At 29.9% G+C, this 13264-nt stretch overlaps 1 protein-coding gene across 2 annotated transcripts in view; it reads left to right on the forward strand.

Moving 5' to 3' along the window:
* The window catches only part of LOC133656222 (rab GTPase-activating protein 1), a 124935-nt gene extending 113004 nt beyond the window's left edge, over positions 1–11931 (forward strand). For both annotated transcript variants that reach the window (XM_062057142.1, XM_062057143.1), the window contains 3 exons: positions 4085–4156; positions 5686–5889; positions 11168–11931. In XM_062057142.1, coding sequence (XP_061913126.1) covers positions 4085–4156; positions 5686–5889; positions 11168–11281 — 390 coding nt within the window. In that variant the 3' untranslated portion in view covers positions 11282–11931. The remainder of the gene's footprint in view (positions 1–4084; positions 4157–5685; positions 5890–11167) is intronic.
* The last annotated feature ends 1333 nt before the right edge of the window (positions 11932–13264 follow it).

Genomic DNA, 13264 nt, shown 5'->3' on the forward strand with positions numbered 1-13264 from the left:
CAAGCAGGTAAGCAAAAGCAAATTCCACACTAAACTACTTTTTAGACGGCCTTCTGAAATGAAGTGTTTAGTCTTGAGTAGGTTTAAAAGTGTACTACTCCGGCATGTGTTATTATTAACTGTACGGCAGGAAATGATCTTACTCTATTAAACTTTTGCACAAAAAAGTCAAATAAAAAGTAAATCTTACAGAGAGGTAATCCTCAAATGGCTTAGTAAAACGAAGCGTTTAGTCTTGCGCAGGTTTCAAGGTGTACTCATCCAGAAAATGACTCTGAAGGTTACCAAAATGATAAAACAGTTGCAAACATGTCCAAGAGAAAGCAAACCCCAAACAGCGTAACTTCTGAGATGGTGTGTTTTGAGAGTCTTGAGCAGGTTTAAATGGTGTCCCCCCCCCACCCAGACAATGTCGGGAGTATTATTAACTATATGTTTTGAGAGTCTTGAGCAGGTTTAAATAGTGTTCCCCCCAGACTATGTCGGGAGTATTATTAACTATATGTATTGAGAGTCTTGAGCAGGTTTATATGGTGTCCCCCCCCCCCCCCTCCCAGACAATGTCGGGAGTATTATTAACTATATGTATTGAGAGTCTTGAGCAGGTTTAAATGGTGTGTCCCCCCCCAGACAATGTTGGGAGTATTATTAACTATATGTATTGAGAGTCTTGAGCAGGTTTAAATGGTGTTCCCCCAGACAATGTCAGGAGTATTATTAATTATATGACAGCATACTTACTCCACATGACCTTTCTGTATTAACCTTAGGTGGCTTGCTCAGATGAAGAGTTAAGTCTTGAGCAGGTTTAATAGTTTTTTTTTTCTTCTAGAAAATGTCAGGAAAATAATCAACTAAATTTACTCCAATTTTTGAACCTAAAAAAAAATAATGTAATAAATAAATAACGCAAAAGAGAATTTAAAAAAAAGTAGAACATGTAAGAAGAATAACATCAATAAGGCAGTTTGCTATAGTTACAATTAAAGGTGTGATCACTTCCTGTGCTGCTCTTCAGTATGTGAGAGCCAATCAACAGAAGAATGGAAAAATGCCGTCTGTCCTTCCCGTGAACTCATCTTCTTCTGGCTTTTCATCTCCTCCCTCCCTCCCCTCCGTGTAGAACTGATGCTTTCTTCCTTACGTAACACGCCTGTGCCAGCACACACACACACACACACACACACTTAGTCACACACACACACTTAGTCACACACGCTTCTAGAAGCAGACCTCCACTTTACCTCGCCAACAGTGTCGTTAGGATTCTTTTTAAATGAACCTTCCAACCAGCAGGACAACTGAACCGTGCCACTCGTCTGTTCCAGGGTCAAACTGGGACCAACTCTTCCAGCACAGATCCTCTATAAGACAGGAGTGCTGTGCTGTGTTTAAGGACCCACTGAAAAAAACATGTAGTCAAAGATCATCTATAAGACAGGAGCTCTCTGCTGTTTTAGACCTAGTTCAAAAACAGTAGTCATGCAGACATTGTCATTCTCTGCAGGAATCAACTCAGGTGGTGGCAAAGTATATATATATATATATATATATATATATATATATATATATATATATATATATATATATATATATATATATATATATATATATATATATATATATATAATAAATAAATAATAATGAACTTAGAATTTCATGGCTGCAACACGTGCCAAAGTAGTTGGGAAAGGGCATGTTCACCACTGTGTTACATGGCCTTTCCTTTTAACAACACTCAGTAAAGGTTTGGGAACTGAGGAGACACATTTTTGAAGTGGAATTCTTTCCCATTCTTGCTTGATGTACAGCTTAAGTTGTTCAACAGTCCGGGGGTCTCCCTTGTGCTATTTTAGGCTTCATAATGCACCACACATTTTCAATGGGAGACAGGTCTGGACTACAGGCAGGCCAGTCTAGTACCCGCACTCTTTTACTATGAAGCCACGTTGATGTAACACGTGGCTTGGCATTGTCTTGCTGAAATAAGCAGGGGCGTCCATGGTGACGTTGCTTGGATGGCAACATATGTTGCTCCAAAAGCTGTATGTACCTTTCAGCATTAATGGTGCCTTCACAGATGTGTAAGTTACCCATGTCTTGGGCACTAATACACCCCCATACCATCACACATGCTGCCTTTTACACTTTGCGCCTAGAACAATCCGGATGGTTCTTTTCCTCTTTGGTCCGGAGGACACGACGTCCACAGTTTCCAAAAACAATTTGAAATGTGGACTCGTCAGACCACAGAACACTTTTCCACTTTGTATCAGTCCATCTTAGATGAGCTCAGGCCCAGCGAAGCCGACGGCGTTTCTGGGTGTTGTTGATAAACGGTTTTCGCCTTGCATAGGAGAGTTTTAACTTGCACTTACAGATGTAGCGACCAACTGTAGTTGCTGACAGTGGCTTTCTGAAGTGTTCCTGAGCCCATGTGGTGATATCCTTTACACACTGATGTGGCTTGTTGATGCAGTACAGCCTGAGGGATGGAAGGTCACGGGCTTAGCTGCTTACGTGCAGTGATTTCTCCAGATTCTCTCAACCCTTTGATGATATTACGGAGTGTAGATGGTGAAATCCCTAAATTCCTTGCAATAGCTGCTTGAGAAAGGTTTTTCTTAAACTGTTCAACAATTTGCTCAGGCATTTGTTGACAAAGTGGTGACCCTCGCCCCATCCTTGTTTGTGAATGACTGAGCATTTCATGGAATCTACTTTTATACCCAATCATGGCACCCACCTGTTCCCAATTTGCCTGCTCACCTGTGGGATGTTCCAAATAAGTGTTTGATGAGCATTCCTCAACTTTATCAGTATTTATTGCCACCTTTCCCAACTTCTTTGTCACGTGTTGCTGCCATCAAATTCTAAAGTTAATGATTATTTGCAAAAAAATAATGTTTATCAGTTTGAACATCAAATATGTTGTCTTTGTAGCATATTCAACTGAATATGGCTTGAAAATGATTTGCAAATCATTGTATTCCGTTTATATTTACATCTAACACAATTTCCCAACTCATATGGAAACGGGGTTTGTATATATATATATATATATATATATATATATATATATATATATATATATATATATATATATATATATATATATATATATATATACACTACCGTTCAAAAGTTTGGGGTCACCCAAACAATTTAGTGGAATAGCCTTCATTTCTAAGAACAAGAATAGACTGTCGAGTTTCAAATGAAAGTTCTCTTTTTCTGGCCATTTTGAGCGTTTAATTGACCCCACAAATGTGATGCTCCAGAAACTCAATCTGCTCAAAGGAAGGTCAGTTTTGTAGCTTCTGTAACGAGCTAAAGTGTTTTCAGATGTGTGAACATGATTGCACAAGGGTTTTCTAATCATCAATTAGCCTTCTGAGCCAATGAGCAAACACATTGTACCATTAGAACACTGGAGTGATAGTTGCTGGAAATGGGCCTCTATACACCTATGTAGATATTGCACCAAAAACCAGACATTTGCAGCTAGAATAGTCATTTACCACATTAGCAATGTATAGAGTGTATTTCTTTAAAGTTAAGACTAGTTTAAAGTTATCTTCATTGAAAAGTACAGTGCTTTTCCTTCAGAAATAAGGACATTTTAATGTGACCCCAAACTTTTGAACGGTAGTGTGTATATATATATATATATATATATATATATATATATATATATATATATATATATATATATATATATATATTTAAAACCATGCATGAAAAATATGAAGAGGAATAAAAAGAGGCTGTGGGGGATGAGATTGTAATGGCAGCTAAGACAGGACCAGATAAAAGACTTTTATTGTGAAACTCATGTCACTACTTTATTTAGCAACACTTCTATAAGGAGTACATATTTACATCAACATATTTACATACAGATAATTTCATAAACATATTTACATCAACATATTTACATTGATATATTTACATGAAGATATTTCCAGTAAAATATTCACACAAACATATTTACATGAAGGTGTTTACGTGAAGATGTTTACATGTTTACATGAAGATGTTTACATGTTTACATGAAGATGTTTACATGTTGTTGTGATTGCAGATCTGCTCTCAGCTGAGTGAGCGTCTAGAGAAACAGCAGACGGCCAACAGAGGAGACTTGGACAAAATACGAGTGAGTTGGTGTGCACTGCATTGTGGGTAATACATCAAGGTGTTAATGAGGCCTGCTGGTCTCACTGGCACATGACCACTGACACATGTCACATGACCACTGACACATGTCGCAGGACCAGTGATACATGTCACATGACCACTGACACATGTCACATGACCACTGACACATGTCACAGGACCAGTGATACATGTCACATGACCACTGACACATGTCACATGACCACTGACACATGTCACATGACCACTGACAAATGTCACATGACCAGTGATACATGTCACATGGCCACTGACAAATGTCACATGGCCAGTGATACATGTCACATGACCACTGACACATGTCACATGACCACTGACAAATGTCACAGGACCAGTGATACATGTCACATGACCAGTGACACATGTCACATGACCACTGACACATGTCACATGACCAGTGACACATGTCACATGACCACTGACACATGTCACATGACCACTGACACATGTCACATGACCACTGACACATGTCACATGACCAGTGACACATGTCACATGACCAGTGATACATGTCACATGACCACTGACACATGTCACATGACCACTGACACATGTCACAGGACCAGTGACACATGTCACATGACCAGTGACACATGTCACATGACAAAGGAGGAGTCGTTATGGCCTTTTTCAATGTTTCATGTATTTACATGTATTTGATGGAGAAGTGTCAATGCAGTGTTTAGCCTGAGAATGGAATGTATGGAATGTAAGGAATGTCCAAACATTTACTGCCCTCATGTTTGGGAGATGATGGATGCAAAATGAATCCACCATTCAGTGTGAAAAACAAGACGTTAAAAAAAATTGCAAATTACAATAAATAAATAAAAAATACATATATATATATATATATATATATATATATATATATATATATATATATATATATATATATATATATATATATATATATATATATATATATATATATACATAAATAGTTAGTAACATAGACTGCAAAATAAGAAATAATATGATATAATATCATTCATGTATTTAATTCATGAATAATTCTTACATTGTTAAAAAAAAAATGGTTGTTTGTCTTTATATGGGGAAAATCATTTCAAAGAAATCATTTCATATAATGTGTAAATATTCATCTTAAATGTATTCATTTTCTATACAATTTTATTGTATCTTATTTGTTTGTTTCAACCCAAATATTAGTAAATGGATTGACATATTTATTTTATATAAACAATTTGAATTTGAATAACTTCTTCTTCCACTAATCCCAGGTGGGGTCGCGGGCGCAGCAGCCTAAGCAGACTTCCCTCTCCCAGTCACTTCCTCTAGCGCCTCCTTCATCTTTTATTCTATTTTTAAATTCATTTGATCAACAGTACGCAATAATATTTGACCGTCATTATATGAACCTTTTGCACTTAATTGTAATGAAGTAATGACTCATCAGCAAAGTTGTGACTTGGAGACTGCAGACTGGAAGAACTAACTAACTAACTAACGCGTGTGACCTGGGTCCAGGTCAAAGTGGAGTCGTGCGACAAATGCAGCAACCTCTTCAACAAAGAAGGGCGCGTCAGGGCGGCCGTGGCGGCGGCGGCGACAGCGGGAGGCGGCGAGGAGACGGATGAGGAGAAGGAGGAGCTGAAGAAGCAGCTGAGGGAGATGGAGTTGGAACTGGCTCAGACTAAACTGCAGCTGGTGGAGGCCGAGTGCAAAATCCAGGTATATTCTTCTATTTACCATACTGCATCCATCCATTTCCTACCACTTGTCCCTTTCGGGGTGGCGGAGCCTATTCATGTACTGCATTATTTTATTCCTACTTGTTTTATACTTGAACAAATATTTGATTGTCACTCACATATATTCTATTTATTTGAGCTTTTCTGTATTTACACTTTTTAAGGATCGTTTTATTTCATTATATCGTTTTTCGTAAAAAATGTAATACGTTGCAAGACTTCTGTTTGTTTTAGTTACACTTCTTTTTTACTTTTTAAAAATAATTTGTACTTTTCAATAATAATTTAATAATTGTTTTATGGTTCTTCAAAATAATTTTGTAATATCTTTTGTCACTAAAATGTAGTAAATTGCAAAACTTTATTTTATTTTAATAATTGTTTTTTATAGTTTTGCAAAATAATTGTATATTCTACCTTTTGTCACTAAAATGTAGTAAATTGCAAGACTTTTATTTATTTTAAAAATTGTTTTATGGTTTTAAAAATAATTGTATAATATTATCTTTTGTCACTAAAATGTAATAAATCACAAGACTTCTATTTATTTTAATAATCGTTTTTTTAGTTTTTCAGAATAATTTTATAATATATCTTTTGTCATTAAAATTTAGTAAATTACAAGACTTCTATTTATTTTAATAATTGTTTCATGGTTTTTCAAAATAATTTTGTAATATCTTTTGTCACTAAAATGTAGTAAATTGCAAAACTTTATTTTATTTTAATAATTGTTTTTTATAGTTTTGCAAAATAATTTTATATTCTACCTTTTGTCACTAAAATGTAGTAAATTGCAAGACTTTTATTTATTTTAAAAATTGTTTTATGGTTTTAAAAATAATTGTATAATATTATCTTTTGTCACTAAAATGTAGTAAATCACAAGACTTCTATTTATTTTAATAATTGTTTTTTTAGTTTTTCAGAATAATTTTATAATATATCTTTTGTCATTAAAATGTAGTAAATTACAATACTTCTATTTATTTTAATAATTGTTTTATGGTTTTTCAAAATAATTTTATAATATCTTTTGTCACTAAAATGTAGTAAATTGCAAAACTTTTTTTATTTTAATAATTGTTTTTTTAAGTTTTGCAAAATAATTTTATATTCTACCTTTTGTCACTAAAATGTAGTAAATTGCAAGACTTTTATTTATTTTAAAAATTGTTTTATGGTTTTAAAAATAATTGTATAATATTATCTTTTGTCACTAAAATGTAATAAATCACAAGACTTCTATTTATTTTAATAATCGTTTTTTTAGTTTTTCAGAATAATTTTATAATATATCTTTTGTCATTAAAATTTAGTAAATTACAAGACTTCTATTTATTTTAATAATTGTTTCATGGTTTTTCAAAATAATTTTATAATATCTTTTGTCACTAAAATGTAGTAAATTGCAAAACTTTATTTTATTGTAATAATTGTTTTTTATAGTTTTACAAAATAATTTTATATTCTACCTTTTGTCACTAAAATGTAGTAAATTGCAAGACTTTTATTTTAAAAATTGTTTTATGGTTTTAAAAATAATTGTATAATATTATCTTTTGTCACTAAAATGTAGTAAATCACAAGACTTCTATTTATTTTAATAATTGTTTTTTTAGTTTTTCAGAATAATGTTATAATATATCTTTTGTCATTAAAATGTAGTAAATTACAAGACTTCTATTTATTTTAATAATTGTTTTATGGTTTTTCAAAATAATTTTATAATATATTTTGTCACTAAAATGTAGTAAATTGCAAAACTTTTTTATTTTAATAATTGTTTTTTATAGTTTTGCAAAATAATTTTATATTCTACCTTTTTTCACTAAAATGTAGTAAATTGCAAGACTTTTATTTATTTTAAAAATTGTTTTATTGTTTTAAAAATAATTGTATAATATTAGCTTTTGTCACTAAAATGTAGTAAATCACAAGACTTCTATTTATTTTAATAATTGTTTTTTTAGTTTTTCAGAATAATTTTATAATATATCTTTTGTCATTAAAATGTAGTAAATTACAAGACTTCTATTTATTTTAATAATTGTTTTATGGTTTTTCAAAATAATTTTGTAATATCTTTTGTCACTAAAATGTAGTAAATTGCAAAACTTTATTTTATTTTAATAATTGTTTTTTATAGTTTTGCAAAATAATTTTATATTCTACCTTTTGTCACTAAAATGTAGTAAATTCCAAGACTTTTATTTCTATTATCTTTTGTCACTAAAATGTAGTAAATCTCAAGACTTCTATTTATTTTAATAATCGTTTTTTTAGTTTTTCAGAATAATTTTATAATATATCTTTTGTCATTAAAATTTAGTAAATTACAAGACTTCTATTTATTTTAATAATTGTTTTATGGTTTTTCAAAATAATTTTATAATATCTTTTGTCACTAAAATGTAGTAAATTGCAAAACTTTATTTTATTGTAATAATTGTTTTTTATAGTTTTACAAAATAATTTTATATTCTACCTTTTGTCACTAAAATGTAGTAAATTGCAAGACTTTTATTTATTTTAAAAATTGTTTTATGGTTTTAAAAATAATTGTATAATATTATCTTTTGTCACTAAAATGTAGTAAATCACAAGACTTCTATTTATTTTAAAAATCGTTTTTTTAGTTTTTCAGAATAATTTTATAATATATCTTTTGTCATTAAAATTTAGTAAATTACAAGACTTCTATTTATTTTAATAATTGTTTCATGGTTTTTCAAAATAATTTTATAATATCTTTTGTCACTAAAATGTAGTAAATTGCAAAACTTTTTTTATTTTAATAATTGTTTTTTATAGTTTTGCAAAATAATTTTATATTCTACCTTTTGTCACTAAAATGTAGTAAATTGCAAGACTTTTATTTATTTTAAAAATTGTTTTATGGTTTTAAAAATAATTGTATAATATTATCTTTTGTCACTAAAATGTAGTAAATCACAAGACTTCTATTTATTTTAATAATTGTTTTTTTTTAGTTTTTCAGAATAATTTTATAATATATCTTTTGTCATTAAAATGTAGTACATTACAAGACTTATATTTATTTTAATAATTGTTTTATGGTTTTTCAAAATAATTTTATAATATCTTTTGTCACTAAAATGTAGTAAATTGCAAAACTTTTTTTATTTTAATAATTGTTTTTTTATAGTTTTGCTAAATAATTTTATATTCTACCTTTTGTCACTAAAATGTAGTAAATTGCAAGACTTTTATTTATTTTTAAAATTGTTTTATGGTTTTAAAAATAATTGTATAATACTATCTTTTGTCACTAAAATGTAGTAAATCACAAGACTTCTATTTATTTTAATAATTGTTTTTTTTTAGTTTTTCAGAATAATTTTATAATATATCTTTTGTCATTAAAATGTAGTAAATTACAAGACTAATGTATTTTAATTATACTTGTGTTATACTTTTTTTAAATGTTTTTATTTTATTATATAATTTTTCACTATAATGTAGTAACTTAAAAAACTTCAATTATTCAATTAATTTGTTTTTTATTCATTTAATAATAAATAAATAGTATGCATTATCATTTTATTTCATTATATTTAACTTTCTTTTTCAAAAATTTTAGTAAATTGAGGACATTTTTATTTGAAATATACTTTTTAAATAAATGTTTTAAAGTAGTATAATATTGTTTAGTTTTGTGATTTTTAAACACTTTTTTTACCAAAATGTTAGTAAATTGCTAGCCATATTTATTTTGTATCTACTTTCTCGGTAATTGATGTAATAACTTATATCCATTAATATTGTTTTATCTGTGATGTTTAATGTTTTCCACTAAAGTTGTAAAGATTTGCAACATTTATTTATTTCAGTTGTACTTGTTTTATTTTTTTTAATTCATTTTATTATTTTATGCAATATTAATAATACCATTTTAATGCATTATGGTGACCTTTTTCACTACAATTGTAGTTAATTATCAGACTTAATTACTTAAGTTATGGTTTTTCTTATGTGTGCTTCATATATATATATATATATATATATATATATATATATATATATATATATATATATATATATATATATATATATATATTATATTGTGTTGTCCGGCCTTATTATTAACCTTATAATGATTTACCCTATTATTAACTCATTATTATCAACTTTAATTTTTATGTTATTATTATGAACCTTATTGTTTACTGTACTATAATTAGCCTTATTATTTACCTTATTATTTATTTTATTATTTACCCTATTACTTACCTCCTTATTATAAACGTATTATTATGAACCTTATTATTTACTTGTTATTTACGTTTTTATTATTTATCTTGTTTACCTTATTATGATTAACCTTATTATTTACCCTATTATTTACCTTATTATTATGAACTTTAATATTTACCTTATTATGAACCTTATTATTTACTTATTATTAACAATTGTATTATTTACCTCATGATTGACCTTGTTATTATTTACCTTATTGTTTACCTTATTATGATTAACCTTATTATTGACCTTTTTATTTTGACCTTATTATTTAACCTATTATTTACCTCATTATTCTGAACCTTAATATTTACCTTGACACTTATGATTTAGGGCTATATAAATAAACATTGATTGATTGATTGATTAATATTATGAACCTTATTATTTACTGGTTATTTGCATTTTTATTATTTACCCTATTGTTTACCTCATGATTTACCTTAATATTATGAACCTTAATATGTACCTTTTTGTTTACCTTGTTATGATTAACCTTATTATTTACCTTTTTGTTATTTACCCTGTTATTTAGCTTTGTGTTATTTACCCTATTATTTTCTTCAATATTATGAACCTTAATATTGACCTTATTATTATGAACCTTAATATTTACCTTGTTATTATGAACCTTAATATTTACCCTGGTATTATTTAGTGAAGAGAATATATGTCATTATATTATGATCATTTTGATTAGGAATGCTGAAAACATTTTTTATTTATAATTGAATCCATTTCTAAATCCATTCAAAATTTTTGGACCGTTTTTTTTTGTTCTCCTACAAATCAATGTTTAACTTTTTTATCTTTTTATCGTTATAATTGTAATAAATATATCGTGTAGTGTAATAATTGTAATAAATATATCATGTAGTGTTATAATTGTAATAAATATATCATGTAGTGTTATAATTGTAATAAATATATCATGTAGTGTTATAATTGTAATAAATATAAATCCAAATGTAAGTCATTGAGTTGTGGCCCTGCAGGACCTGGAACACCACCTTGGTCTGGCCCTGGGCGAGGTGCAGGCGGCCAAGAAGACCTGGTTAACCCGCACCCTCAGCTCCATCAAGACCGTCACGGGCAAGGACACCGCCTAGGCTGGCCCCGCCCACTTCCTCTAAAAACGACTTACTGCTGATAGGAGGAGGAGGAGGAGGAGCCTAACTGTAACCATGGTAACACACACACACTCCCTTCCTTCCTTTCTTCTTCCACTGGCACAAACTTCAAAGAAAAAAAACTCTTTTAGGTACGAAATATCTGCTTGTTTTTGTTGTAATATAAATAGTATTCTTTTTTTTTCTATGTACAGTTTGTTGTTGAACATCACCTGAATATGTCGAGGAACTATTCTTTACTGAATATGTACAGTATGTTGTTGGACATCACCTCAATATGTCCACACAGGAAGAGCACTAAGCTTGTGTGTCTGTGTCCGTGTGTGTGTGCGTGTGTGTGCGTGTGTGTGTGTGTGTGTGTGTGTGTGTGTGTGTGTGTGTGTGTGTGTGTGTGTGTGTGTGTGTGTGTGTGTGTGTGTGTGTGTGTGTGTGTGTGTGTGTGTGTGAGGGTAGGGGTAGGTGAGGTCCATAAAGAAAGCAAATAAAAGTAAATATCATGTTGAGTGAAAGATGGCGTTGCAGAAAAAGCAAAGTTAGTCCGTTAAAGAAAGAGAGAAGTGAGTCATGTGACACTGGCTTGTGTATATTATAAATACATAAAAATATAAATAAATGAATCTTTTTTTTTTTTCTTTATGTTTTTTCTACTCTGTAAGTTGACCTGCTGCTGCTCTTCAATAATCCATCATAATAAGTATATGAATAATAATAATGTATTTTTAACCTTAGCGCCAAACATCTTTGACTGCTGTGTTCTTATCATGACTAAACATCACCTACATACATACATACATACATACATACATACATATTTATATATATATGTATACGTACATACATACATGCATATATATACATACATAAATATATATGTATATATATATATATATATGTATACATACATACATACATACGTACACACACACACATATATATATATATATATATATCAGAGGTGGGACCAAGTCATTTCTTTGCAAGTCACAAGTAAGTCTCAAGTCTTTGCCCTCAAGTCTCGAGTCAAGTCCCGAGTCAAGACAGGCAAGTCCCGAGTCAAGTCCAAAGTCAAGACTAGAAAGTCTCAAGTCAAGTCCCAAGTCCTGCATTTTGAGTTTCGAGTCCTTTCAAGTCCTTTTAACCACAGACTAATATTTTTACACAGATTGTGTATGCTTTTAAAACGCTGTATTTATTTATTAAAACAAGTGCATTTGAAATTGCAGGAAAAAAAAATAGTGCTGACATTGCAATTCATAATAGCACTATTAACCAGTCATTTTAATAGTTTAAACAATTTTAAACATTTAACTCATTCCTTTACAGAATAAACACATTTGCAAAAACAAACATTAACATACTATTGGTTGTATTTTATGAAAATAACATTACCACAAAGTTGAGAAGGAGCAAAGATCTTCAATATTTGTATGTGAGAATCACAAAAAAATCTTCTGGGGGAGGATGACGCCCCTACAGGGGTTTGGTTTACAAACTTTCAGCCCCACCTAAAACAAAATTCACCAGCCGCCACTGATTATGATGCATTCTCATTTTAGGCAAAGTATAAGACAATACTTTCTTAACAGTATAATTGTAACCAGGAATAAGTCTTCAAGTAACAATATTCAAATACTAACGTTGTTGGGTAAGACATAATTTGGTTTTATTCTGAATCCAGTGAAACAGATTGGTGGTTTTAGCTGATATAAAGACTTTCAGGTGTTTATATATGTTTAAGTATTTGGCAGACGCTTTTATCCAAAGCGACATACATAAAAAATAGATATAAAACAATCACTGTAAAAATTTATCATTTAAGGGAAGAATGTAATACAAAATATCAATACAAAGTGTCAAGACAGAATAAACTCTCTGCTGCTGCAGCAACAGAGTTACAGTCTATAGGTCCCTAAAATATATAGATATCTAATGTATTCATACATTGTTTATGTAGGATATACG

Source organism: Entelurus aequoreus, linkage group LG08 (assembly GCF_033978785.1).
Source record: "Entelurus aequoreus isolate RoL-2023_Sb linkage group LG08, RoL_Eaeq_v1.1, whole genome shotgun sequence".
Taxonomy (NCBI): domain Eukaryota; kingdom Metazoa; phylum Chordata; class Actinopteri; order Syngnathiformes; family Syngnathidae; genus Entelurus; species Entelurus aequoreus.